This window comes from Hippocampus bargibanti, linkage group LG16 (genome assembly GCF_051943395.1).
Source record: "Hippocampus bargibanti isolate YZ-2025 linkage group LG16, ASM5194339v1, whole genome shotgun sequence".
NCBI classification, from domain to species: Eukaryota; Metazoa; Chordata; class Actinopteri; order Syngnathiformes; family Syngnathidae; genus Hippocampus; species Hippocampus bargibanti.
In genome coordinates this window covers 13,838,653-13,852,036 of record NC_142749.1, presented here as the reverse complement: position 1 = coordinate 13,852,036, position 13,384 = coordinate 13,838,653, and the positions used below count along the sequence as shown (strand labels likewise).

The 13,384-nt window shown below is 39.8% G+C and overlaps 1 protein-coding gene across 1 annotated transcript in view; it reads right to left on the bottom strand.

The window, feature by feature from the left end:
* ephb4a (eph receptor B4a) overlaps positions 1 to 12,976 on the bottom strand; it is a 50,521-nt gene extending 37,545 nt beyond the window's left edge. The window contains exon 1 of the mRNA XM_089016545.1: positions 12,248 to 12,976. Coding sequence (XP_088872671.1) covers positions 12,248 to 12,326 — 79 coding nt within the window. The 5' untranslated portion in view covers positions 12,327 to 12,976. The remainder of the gene's footprint in view (positions 1 to 12,247) is intronic.
* Between the last annotated feature and the right edge of the window lie 408 nt (positions 12,977 to 13,384).

Genomic DNA, 13,384 nt, shown 5'->3' with positions numbered 1-13,384 from the left:
CAATCCTCGGTAAGGAGGAATGAATTACCAAGGAAAAGTTGGAAAGAGAAACTTTTTAGATGAGCGACAATCAAAATCGTGATGAGGTAACGTTTGAAAGTGACTTTTAGGGTCAAAATAGTTGTCTGGAGATGTCCTCAGCTGAATCAATCCGCAGCTGTGGATTGATTCAGACATAGCACTACTGAAGGCCTACGGTTGACATGCATTGTGTTTTAGGATGGTGGCATTTTGAATTGCGATGGGAAGAAGTTCTTCCAAGATGAATGTTTATTGGACCTTGTAGCTTACGTTATATTTAAAAGTTAGACACTGACATAGTCCAGAAGATCTTTCACGAAACAACAAGCTACGCTCCACAAAGCAGTCCGATGCAGCAATCATCTTCATTAATGCACACGGGCAGCAGATTTTGTGTGCCATCCCAAACAAAAGCACCATGGGAAAGAATTGCTTATATGCTGTCTTTCTATGGAAGGGGGTGCATTTTCCAACCCCTTGTGCCTTGTCCACAAAGAGGCCCGGGGTTCAGGGGTCAGTGACCTCCTGCGGTTTGGACAATTTGAAGCCACGCAGGGATAAAATCTGGGATGATCTCCTCAACCAGCGGGAGACTGACACACACCCCCGCCCCCCAGCTTTAGATGCTTCTAATAACCCGAGTTGATCATTTGTCAGTCTTCTACAACAAAGTGTCACATTGTTACTTCTTTTTCATCCCAACATCCTCCCACCCCACCCCGAAAATCCGCCTTAAATCTTTTTTCACGGCTAACATTTACCCAAAAAGCAAATGCTTCTCTATTTAAGCCCCAGAAATGTTTGCTGGTGTCCTTTTTTTTTTAAATGAAAGATTTTGCTAAAGCTAAATATAAAACGCTTTTGGGGAGCAGGAAGAAAAAAAAACCCACAGTGACTAATCTGCTGTGGAGGTGGGCCGCTCCAAGTAGTCACGTTTCTGGTGAAATAAAACATCCAAGAACTACAATAAGAATCCCTACAACCCCCCCCCCAAAAAAAAATTAAAAATATATATATATATATATATATATATATATATATATATATATATATATATATATATTTTTTTTTTCTTTTGACACATTATGATTTTAGCCCTGCAAAATGACAATAATAATACTACTACTAATACTACTACTACTACTAATAATAATACTAATACTAATAATAATACAACTACTACTACTACAACCTCTACTACTACTACAACCTCTACCACTACTACTACCACCACAAAACTACTAATACTACTACTATTACTACTCATACTACTGCTGCTACTACTACTATAAAAGTACTATAATAGTACTATATGCAAATTTCCCCATTGCGGGACGAATAAAGGTATTCTGATTCTGATTCTGATAATATAATAATACTAATAATACTAATAATACAACTACCGCCACTACTACAACTACAACTACTACCACTACTACTACTACCACTACCACTCATACCACTACCACTACTATTACCACTAATACCACTACCACTAATAATACTACCACCACCACCACCACTACTACTACTACTACTACTACTACTACTACTACTACTAATACTACTGCTATTACTACTCTTACTACTACTAATACTACTACTACTACTACTACTACTACTACTACTACTAAATAATAATAATAATACATTGTATTTATAAGCGTCTTTCAAAATTCTCAAGGACACTTTACAGACACAGGATAAGATCAGCCTGTGCATTATTCCAGCTGGCGTGCAAGTTTGTGACTAAAATTCAACGCGTTGTTGGATGTAAAGCCATCAAAGAATTGATTTTGTTCATTGATGCACCAAAATTAGATTCCGGAATCTTTTTTGAAACCCAAAACCACGACTCTGTCCAATCTCAGGGCATTATCGTCATCATAACGGACAGTTAGGACGGCGGGAAAAAATAATTGGCACCGCCCTACCCCCTCTCAAGGACTTGCACACTGCAAGAATCAAGATAAAAGTCGCGGAAAATCCTACTGAACCCTCCGCACCCTGCCCACCACATTTTCCAGCGACTTTCCTTAAGGGATCTATGCGCACAAAATCTAGCATACATTTATAATAAGCTAGCTACCTATTGGTTATCTATTAGCTAGCTAACTTTCTATCTATTTGAGTTATTACGAGTTGAGTGAACGCTGGCGCATGTGGCTGCCGCTGCTCACTCACAGAAAAACTCTGACTGTAAAGTGATTTTGAGAGTTTTGAAAGGCGCTTTTAAATGAAATTTATTATTATTATTATTATTATTATTATTATTATTATTATTTGTCATGTCTTTTTTTTAATGATGATACTAGTGCGGAGTGTTCTACCGGAGACAAATTCGACATATTTGGCCAATAAAAAGATGATTCAGATTCTGATTATGATAATTCAGCCTCCCTCTTACTCCACTGCAAAGCGCAACCATAAAACTCTGCAAGTACCACTTTCATTAGCTAGTATGGGTACAGTGCAGCATAAATGACAATGAGCCAAGACAAAATGCGAAAGAAGCCGTGAGATGCAGCACTCCTTAAAAAAATAAAAAAAGAGGAATCAACCAGATGCCAAAAAAAGGCGCTCGCATGCATCGTAAAGTAAACTTGCCGACTCGGGTTTAAAAAAAAAAAAAAAAAAACGTGACTCCCTTGCTTAAGCTCTTAACTGCGTGCAGCTGTAGGAGGGCAAAGCGCTCACAGGAATGCCTCTGTTACGCCGTATAAAGCAGAACCCACACAGTGCTGTGCCTGCGAGACACGTTGGGGGTCTCTCCGATTTGCGTTTTTTGTGGAGTGAAAGCCAAAAAAAAAATCTTTCTATATGCGCATGCGACATGTGATCTAGGTCGGGAGGAAGGGAAGGGAGATATCATGGCCCTCCTGAGCTTGCGTTAGTGTGCATTCGGATTAGAGATGCCGCAGCTTTTTGTCAGATGTCGTCTTATGATTCTTGAAAAAAAAAAACCACAAACCACGCTGTAACAAACCACTCTGCGGCTAGATGGATGCATGGCTTGAAGGGCCTGCGATGAGAAGAAAGGTGGAACCGGTCGCGGCTTGGAATTGAAGCGGATTTACTGTACGTGGGGTAGGATATGTGAGACAATCTCTTTTCGTCAATGGATGCTAAAGCTTCCTGTTTGCTTTCAACATTTAGCTTGTAGCAGACGTGCACATTCCAACATTGACATCCCTGATCCACTGGTGAAAAGGACGCTTTGATCCTCTTTCATCTAGAACTGCTTCATGTAACAAAGAGGGTGCAGAAAGTGCTTCAGAATGTCTTTGTGTTGTCATATTATTTGTTATTGAGTTTTTTTCGTTGTTGTTTTGACTTCAAGATGGCGCCGCGAGAGTGTCGGCCTTTACAGCAGCTCCCGTATTTTGTTTTTTCTACTTCTTTTTTTCCTTTCCCTTTCCTTTCATCAATTTGCTGCTGTGATCTGTAAATTCCTCCACCGCAAGACTAAAAAAAAGGTCAATCCAATCCAAAAGTGGTTTTCCAGTTGATGACAGATCAACAAGAATGACAAACAACAGGCAATTTTCCCCCTAATTAAAAAGCCCTTTAATCACTTCATTATGATCACAAACGCGGCCCTGAGGTGTGTGTCATCATCAAATGCAAATGATCTCATTATGCGGATGGACTCACACTCGGGTCAGTATTCTCCAGCTCTTCTTGACTGGCAAAAAAAAGACAACCCCCTGCCCACCACCACCAATATCCATGAAAAAAAAAAAAGCAATTTCTTTGGCGCTTTACAGCCAATGCCCTCATTCACACACTTTGGCAGAACGTCCCCATTGTGTCCCACTGTCAAGGAGCAAAGTGTGGGTGGAGGACAGACGCAGGCTCTCCAGAAGTGAATGCCTGATGTGGATGTACGGATTGGGCATCCTTTCATCCACCTGCATTTGCACAAGGGACTATACCCCCCCCTCCCTCCACCCCTTTATGACGAGGGTACTTGTGGCACTCGGATGCCTGTTTAACTCTCGAGGAAGCTAATCACGGGGATTGAGGTGGCGAGGATGATGGGCGAGCAGGCTTTTGGAGAGAGGGAGCAAATGAGGCACTGGGGGGGGAGGGGGAAGAGGGCTTGCTTTAAATGCAAATCCCTTTCTTATAAAAATCGGTTCCGTTTAAAAGGATTTCTGTGTAAAAAGATCCACATTTCTGCAGCAGTGGGAGAGTGCAAAGCAAGGGAAATAAATAGCATGGCTGCAGTCGTTGCAAAAACAAAAGAGCTAAAAGTATTGGTGGTATCGTGTGAGGACTTGTGGAGAGCAGATACAACACAAATAACAGCGTTTCCGCCAGTCGTTTTTCGATGAGCGTTTTAGCTTAGCAACATTGCACTATTGTGAAAAAGGTGAAGTGAAAAAAAAACCACAAAAGGAAATAAGGAAGGACATATATGTTCTGTTCTGTTATATACACAGACATTTTGCCTAATAGTTGTGTTAAGTTCATACTGTCTACTTGTTATCTAATTTAATTTGGACACTGACGAAGGCGGAAGTATACACCGAAACGTGTATGAACTATGATCTAAAAAAGACACTGTCTGTCAGAAAATAATGTTTAAATCTGACATTTTGCCACTAGGGCTCCCTCCACCCAAATAGCCGACAACTACAAATATCGAAACCTTATACAGTAAAGTCTCGTTATATCGATATCGGCTATATCGATAGTCCCGGTTATATCGATATTTTTTCGGACTCCCGAGAATATCGATATAACGAGACTTTACTGTACCATATTTTCCAGTGTATAAGGCGCACCCAAAAGCCTTGATTCCCTTCAAAAAATGACCGCCACCTTATATGTGAAGTAATATTGAGCCACAACAGGTCTCACAACTGCTGTAAGCAGCCAATCACTCCATTTTAGAAATGATATTTATTATTATTATTATTATTATTATTATTATTTTCCCCCACTGTAGCACAAGTATTGTGCAACACCAGCCACTACTGTGATGTGCCTTATACAGGTAACATCCGACTTACGACCAAGTTCCGTTCCGACCAAACGGTCGTAAGTCGAAATGGTCGTAAGTTGAAATCCATTCAAAATGTTGAATAGAGACTCTGAGGCTAAATGACTCGCAAACTCCCCCTCTCTGGTGCCATCACACGGTCGATTGCTGCGAGAGAGTGAGATGCTGGCTGGCTGGCCAAAATTATTGTACGCGTTGCGGTGCCAGGCGTAGAATTAAAATTTCAAAAAATAGTTTCATGAGGTCGTAAGTACGGGTGGTCGTAAGTCGAGCTGGTCGTAAGTCGGATGTTACCTGTATTTGAAAAACATATTTTCATATGGTATACAGTGATACCTCGGTTTTCGACCATAATCCGTTTCAGAAACCTGTTCGAAAAACGATTTCTTCAAAAACCGAAACAGCACTTTCCATTAAAATCAATGTAAAAAATCTTAATCCGTTCAAAGTCTAGAAAATAACTTTTTAACTATTTCATCGCATAAACCGGATAAAAACTTAATAATAGAGCAGGTCATGTGTAAAATTCTATAAAAACAAACTTTTATTTTCACCAATTTTTAACATCAACATTAACATCTGTACATAAAAATCTCTCTCTTTCTGCCACGGGGCGTGTTGGCACCTATCCCAGCTGTCTTTGGGCAAACACAGGGCACACTAACTTTTCAAACTATCCTCTGCTTGCTTTAAAACCATACTATTCAGGAGATCTTAACCAAATAGTCGCAAAAATAAAACAACAACAATATTAATGCGTCGGTCACAATGAGACAATAAGAACGACGTGATATTTAAGGAAGTGACGTATAAGGAAGCACAGGGTAGTCGAGTGATGCATTCAGATGCACTCAGTTTGGTTGACAACCAAATTTCGGTTGTATAAAAAATATGACATTTTTGGTTGAAAACCGAATGGGAGAGAACCGAGACGTTCGAAAACTGAGGTTTGACTGTATTTGGAAAACCTTTTTCCTTCATTGAAGGTGCACTTGATAGTCTTGTGCGCCTTATATATGGAAAAAGTTTGAAAATACACCATTCCCTGGGGTGGGGGGGATGCCTTATACTCCGGTACGCCTTATACACCAGTCATAATTCACAGCCAATACCTCTTTTATTCCTCTGCAGGGAAAAAAAATAATACAATAAAAATCGCTAACTGTATCAAAGCTCCTGTTTTCCAATTTGCATACGGAGCGCCACTGTGAAATTTGCAACAGTCAGGGTGGAGCCTCCCGTCTCCCCCGGTTAGATAGCAGCTGAAAGAGCGCTGTCAACGTTTTTCACCCCCCCCCCTCACTCTACAGAACCCTTCGCTTAAACAAACTGGACTGGCGACTTCACTCTGACAAAAAAAACAGACTTGACTTTAAGTTTCAGCTGCTGAGACATTCCATCCAGTGGTTTAAAGGCGAGTGAGTCCGGTGTATAAGGCACACCCAAAAGCCTTGATTTTTCTTTAAAATATGAAAATTAAAATATATATTTATATATTATATTCGGAAAACTGTTTTCATTCATTGAAGGTGCGGTTTATACGCAGGTGCGTCATATATGTGAGGTAATATTAAGCCCTAGCAGGTTTTCCAATAATAATAATAGTAATAATAATAGTACGAGCAATAGCAGCAATAACAACAATAATGATAATAATAATAATAATAATAATAATAATAATAATAATAAAATACTAATAATAATAATAAGACTAATGAGACTACTAAGAGTACTACTACTACTAATACTACTACTACTACTACGAATACTCATACAAATACTAATACTAATACGAATAATAATACTAATGATACTAATACTAATGATACTAATACTAATGATACTACTACTAATACTACTACTAATACTACTGCTAATACTACTAAAACTACTACTACTACTACTAATAACAATACATTTCATTTCTAAACACCTTTCAAAACTCTCAAGGTCAGTTTACAGTCACAGGATAAGTTATTCTGTGGGTGAGCAGCGGCAGCCACACGCGCCAGCATTCACTCAAACCGGAAATACTTCAATAGATAGAAAGCTAGCTATCTAATAGATAGACAGCTAACTAGCTAGATAGCTAAGAGCCAACCAACTAGCTATATAGCTAATATATAGCCAACACCAGCGTTCACTCAACCCGGAAGTACTTAAATAGATAGAAAGCTAGCTTGCTAGATAGCTAAGAGCCAACCAACTAGCTAGATAGCTAATAGATAGCCAGCTAACTAGCTAGCCAGCTATTTCACTAACAGATAGCCCGCTAACTAGCTAGATAGCTATATACCTAATAGATAGCTTTCAGCATCCAACTGGGATTGAAAAATATTAGTAGCGGGCGCCATGCGGACGACCGTTTGCTTCCGATATGTCAAAAAGATTCTTTTGAGGGAAGTTATGTGGAAAGAGGAAAAAGTCAACGTGTTAGCCGCTTATAATGTGGTCTGCCTTATATCTGGAAAACGTTTATATATGTATATATTATATTTGGAAACTTTTTTAAATTTGTTAAAAGTGCGCTTTATAGTCCGGTCTGCCTTATATATGGAAAAAAAAATAAAAATACTATATATAATACTATAATATAAATATTCATTGGGCGTGCGCCTTGTACTCCGGTGCACCTTACACACCATAAAATACGGTATTCTCTCACGTCTCTACCAGGCTTCTCGTACACCAGCGTACAATTACCGAATTGCAAGCATGACACTCATTTTTACCATGACAACTTCAAATAGTCCCATTTGGTGAAAGAAACACCGTAGCGAAGAGAGAAAGCGGGCGCAGTCGACATGAGCGCCGCCACATCACAGGGTATGGCATTCGCCTTCTGAATAATGGCCTGTTTACAGGAGTGCGGTGGTAGGGTTTCTTTTTTTTCTTTCTTTCTTCTTTTCTTCCAATTGGGGTAATGAACAAAAGCCACCGTCTTTCTAACTGGTTTTTTTGACGCTGCCGCAGAAGCTTACACTCATATAATTTAATCTCCAAGCACAGAATGTCATTTTTATATCAACTGGAAGCTTCTGACTATGTCAGTTTGTGGGCCGGGGTTTGGACTTTTGTGTATGGGGAGTACCGTATTTTTTGGTGTATAAGGCGCACCCAAAAGCCTTGATTTTCTTCCAAAAATTACCTTATACGCTGAATATTTTATTCATTGAAGGTGCGCCTTATACGTTGGTGTGTCTTATATGTGAAGCAATATTAAGCCACAACAGGTCTCGCAACTACTGTCAGCAGACACCGACTCCATCCCACCACCCGTAAAAGAAGTATTGCATAACGCCAGCCTCTACTGTAGCGCCTTATAATGTGATGTGCCTTATATTCGGACACATTTTGTATATTATATCTGGAAAACTTTTTTTATTCATTGAAGGTGCAACTTTTACTCCGGCGTGCCTTATATATAGAAAAAGTTTGAAAATACACCATTCATTGGGGGTGCGCCTTATACTCTGGTGCACCTTATACACTGGAAAATACTGTAATTGTTACTCATATGGAGGTAGGGAGCAAAAAAAGCTGTTTTGTTAATTTTTTTAGGATTTTTTTTTCTTTGGAAACCCCAACCCGCAATGTTTATGCATTTCCAGCCAAAGTAATTATCCGATGAAGAGGTCTGGGGTTTTAATCTTCATAGAGGGGGTACAGAACGACAAGGTCCCGGAAGGATCTAGTAAGTCATTTCTGGCCTTGCTGAAATTTAAGGAAAAAAGGGGGTGGTGGGGGTGGGGGGTGGGGGGTACTTGGCGGCTTTGAGCATCATCATCTGTTCTCACTCCAGTGCGGAATAAACATTTTGGTTGATGACGATGGAAAGGAGCCTCCAAATTCAAAGACCCTAAAGTTTTAAAATAATTCAGTCAGTCCCAGCCATCTTCAGGCCCCTTTTTTTGTAATTTAGTCTAGGAAAAAAAAAAAAAGATGACCAGAAAAGTTCTTTTCATTGTGGCATTGGAAAATTGCACATTGCGCAGAGATAGGTTTGCCCAGTTGACGTCAATAAGGATGAAATGTTTACAGATTTGCATATCTAATGGAAATTATTGTTTCGGAAAAATGTACTGTGATTGTCTGTAGACTTCTATGTGTTATGCTAGCAAACAAACAAGTACATAAACAAAAAAAAACGTGAAATAATTTATAAAGTTACTTAAAAGACAACCGACGCCTCCGGACAAGTTGCGTCCATAATTTGTAAAATCACTTCAAATGACTTCTACTGAGCGTATTTTACAAAGATTCCACCGCATATAGCTATATTTTACCTTTTAAGACTGGCGCTGAATATTCAGGAAGTCTTATTTTTGAGTTGTTGACGAGTCCGTACGTGACATCACTAAAGGAACGCCCCTGACCGAGAAAGCGACACACAATGCATTTTGGGTACTTTGTTTGGTCTGACAACTTCGTGTTGATCCGTGTTGATGGTGAAATTAGAAGGAAAAAACATAAATAACGCGATGGTGACTCGTTGTGTGTTGCACCAAGACTACTATTTGATACTAGTTGACACAAATTCCCAGCAGACAAATCAGCCCATTTCCAACGGGGCTTGGGCGCCATATTGTGCATCTTGTGCATTTTCTGGGCGCTACATTGGAGTCCAGATGCCTCAAAATGATACGGAAGGACTTCTTTAATTGATTGCAAACATTTATGCTTTCCTCTTCAGAACTATTTCATTTCATATCCGTTACTGGATGAGTAACAAGAAAGCCTCTTCTCTGAATCTGAATCCATTGTTTTGATACTCGAGCAAGGCAAGACGTCCTGCGTGACGTCACGAATAAGGGGGCGGGACCTTCTGAAACTGCATCTCTGAGGTCATTTTGAAGTAATTTTGGGACACTTTAATTCATTTTTATTGGTTTTGCATTTGACTAAAAATATTAGCCTGCGTGTTTTGGGTATTTTAGATGCTATAAAACCTTTTTCTGATGTCAGTTAGGAAACAAAAAAATGGTGTCGATTGTCCTTTAAATCATCTCTTGGACTGTTACATTAGCCTGTAGCTGAAAGTGACTTGCGCAGATTACTTCAATCTATCCCCCCCCCCATGAGAACTGTTTTCGTCTTCTTTTATAAACAAGTAAAGATCACTGAACTTGAAGATTCCACTGCTGTCGAAAGAGATCCAGACCTTTATCCACAAGATAGGGAAATTGCGCCACCACAAAATAATTAGCGTCTATAAAAAGCCACATGAAAAAAAAAAAATATCTGCTTGATATTAACATCGTTTGTGCATCTGGAAAGCATCAATAACGGCACAACTTATCATGTAGATTCCCCATCTTGGAATGTTTGACTACACGCAACAAAAAGCACGGCTGAACTTCATCAAAGCTTTATTTGGGAATTGAAAAAGCATGACGTGGAGCGCCATTCCCGAGTTTGTTTGCATTTTGTTTTTTCATGCTCGGGTGCTGATAAAGCGCTGGCCATGGCCACTGGGAATGTTTTTTTCTTTTCCACAAGGGGGCAGCATTTCTTTTTTTTTTCCATGTTAGCGCTTTGTTCTAGCTTCAGCTGTTGTTAAAGCGCTATATAAATCAATAGGTATGATGGTATTGTATTTTGGACCGCCGCCCCCATTTCAAGCTCAGATAACTCCAGACCAATATACCTTAGGTTTTAACTTTTTTTCCTGATAAAAGTTGAGAGACAACGGTTTCTTGCGCTGAATTGAATGTTTATGTAGTCCTTAAACTCAATATTTTGTGGGTCTGACAATTTGAGTGAAAATGACAAAAACCCTGGCACTGGCCTCTGGCTGTTTTTTTACTTTTCCACAAGGGGGCAGCTTTTCCCTTTTATTCCATGTTAGTGGTGCTTTGTTCCAGCTCCAGCTATTGTTAAAGCGCTGTATAAATCAATGTATGGATTGCATTGTATTTTGTACAGCTGCCCCCATTTCAAGCTCAGATAACTCCAGACCCATATAACTTAGGAATTAACTCTTTCTTCTGATGAAAGAAGAGCATCTACGATTTCTGACACTGAATTTAATGTTTATGTACTAAATTCTGTGGGTCCTGGAATTTGAGTGACAATGAAAAAAACCCTGGCACTGGAGTGAACACAGTTTTGCACGTCTGCCAGTTAAAGCGCTATATAAATCAATATGTATGCATTGTATTGTATTTTGTACAGCTGCCCTCATTTCAAGATCAGATAACTTCAGATCCATATAATTTAGGAATTAACTCTTTTTTTCTCTGATAGAAGAAGAGTCTAAGGTTTCTTACGCCGAATTGGCTGTTTATGAAGTCATAAAACTATGATATAAAACTAACTATATTTTGTGGGTCCTACAATTTGAGTGAAAATGACAAAAACCCTGGCACTGGCGTGGACACATTTTTACACATTGTCTGGCAGTGAATGAGTTAAGAAAGACCCAACCGGAGCCCCCAGATTGGAGTTCCTCCCTACAGAATAAGTGAAGTCGAGCGTAATCCTTGTGTTCCTGTTGACAAGCGGCATTGATTGAAACTTGGCATGAGATGCATTGTTTCGTATTTCAAAAGTGATGAGCAGCGCCTGCCGCGATGGTTTGGGGAAGTTTGCCAAAGAATTACTACAACACCATGTGACCTCTTCTAATGGATTTTCGGCAACTTTTAACAACATTAGGGCTTCAAAGAAAAGACGTATAACTGCCACCGGTTGTGCCTATACTTTATGGCCTAAATGTCCTTAACCAGAAAAAAACGGATGCTGGATTATTTTTATTGTTTAGAATACAATCCTAATAGCTCATATACTGATGCTCCAAAAAGACAAGATAACTAAATACAAAATCAGTCTAAGCAACTCAGTAATGACTTTTGAGGATCCTTTACAAAGACAAAACGGACCTTTGAGACTCTTCTTTACGCCTTTGGACCACCCACAAGGCTTAAACGTTTGTTTCCTGGACTACGGTTTTCATACCCTGTATTTACATTTGGATTCAGATCTAAAGGAATGCAATAAGAGCTTTGGTACACTCCAAAAAAATGACCAAAGTAAGTAACAAAAATCGGGGCATGGCTGTTTTGATGTATCTATGGTGACTAGCACTTAAGTGATATTTGCAGTAGCCTTATTAGAGAATTTGTTGCGGTTTGCACTCCGTGCCCTTTTTTAAAAGGCCATTGTAAACTGGAATTCCCCTCCCACCACAATAAAACAAACAAAGTAGTTAAGACTCACCTTCCTCAGCACAAGTCCAAGGAACCCAGTCCAGGAAGATGCATCCCAGCAGGCCAATGATCCTGTATGTCAGCTCCATTGTGATAGCGAATGGCTCACAATGCACTTGTGTCCTCCGTGTCCTCCCTTTAGCCTTGAATGAACAATCGGATGGCACCGACGTCTCGGATGTGTTCTCGTTGACCACAGACCAGTCTGCATTTAAAGTGGACCACCGAGATGCAAAATACTAGAGGTGTCTGAGTTATGTGTGATGATGAAAAATAAAAACCACCCCAAAAAATGGTGCGGGTGCGTCACATCAAGTCCAACTTGAAAAAGTCCAGATGGCGAAATTACAAGTTATCTGTCACGGTGACAACTTGTTATTTAATAAGCTCTTAGTATGGCACAAGACTTCTCCCAAAGTCTCCGGTTTTCAGGGGGAATCACCCAAACAGTGCAAATCGCTAAAAACACCACTTCACATTTTTACGAGTCCTTTCAAGAAAACGCGCATAGTCGTTGACACGCAAATGCACCACACGAGTTGGCTGACCGGTGAAATAAGTGAATGGACGAAAACAATGATTAACGACAGGTCTTACCTGGCGAAAAATCTCAAGCGCGTTGAAACAAAAATTAACCGAGACGATGCATGAGATGAAAGTTAGGCGGCCAGTCGCCGTGTGATGGGAAGCTGCACACCCAACAACAGAACGCTGCTCATCTTCCCCGCAGCGTTCAGAGTCCAGCGGCAGGCAGGCACCAGCAAGCTCCGCCCACTCCAGCCTCATGGACAGCGGAGCTATGTCAAGTCACGTGCGAAATTACGGACCACTTCCTTAAAGTACCGTCAAAATAAAAGAGAGGCTTCTTTTATCCAACGTACGAAATTCGTTCTCAAAAATCTCCCACCAAAAGGCGAAATACTGTACTTTAAACGTAATTCAAGGCATTATTGAAAAATAATAATAAACCAGTGAGACTAATTATAATATTATAATATAGTATTTAATAATCCCTATACACTATTCAATTCATTTGTAACGTTTCTCTTCGCTGCGCTGCTTGAAATTAGCTTGTGATTGCTAAACTAAGTAACTAATCCATTGCCATTCACGAATGTATACAGGAATTGAAAATATGGCGTAGAGT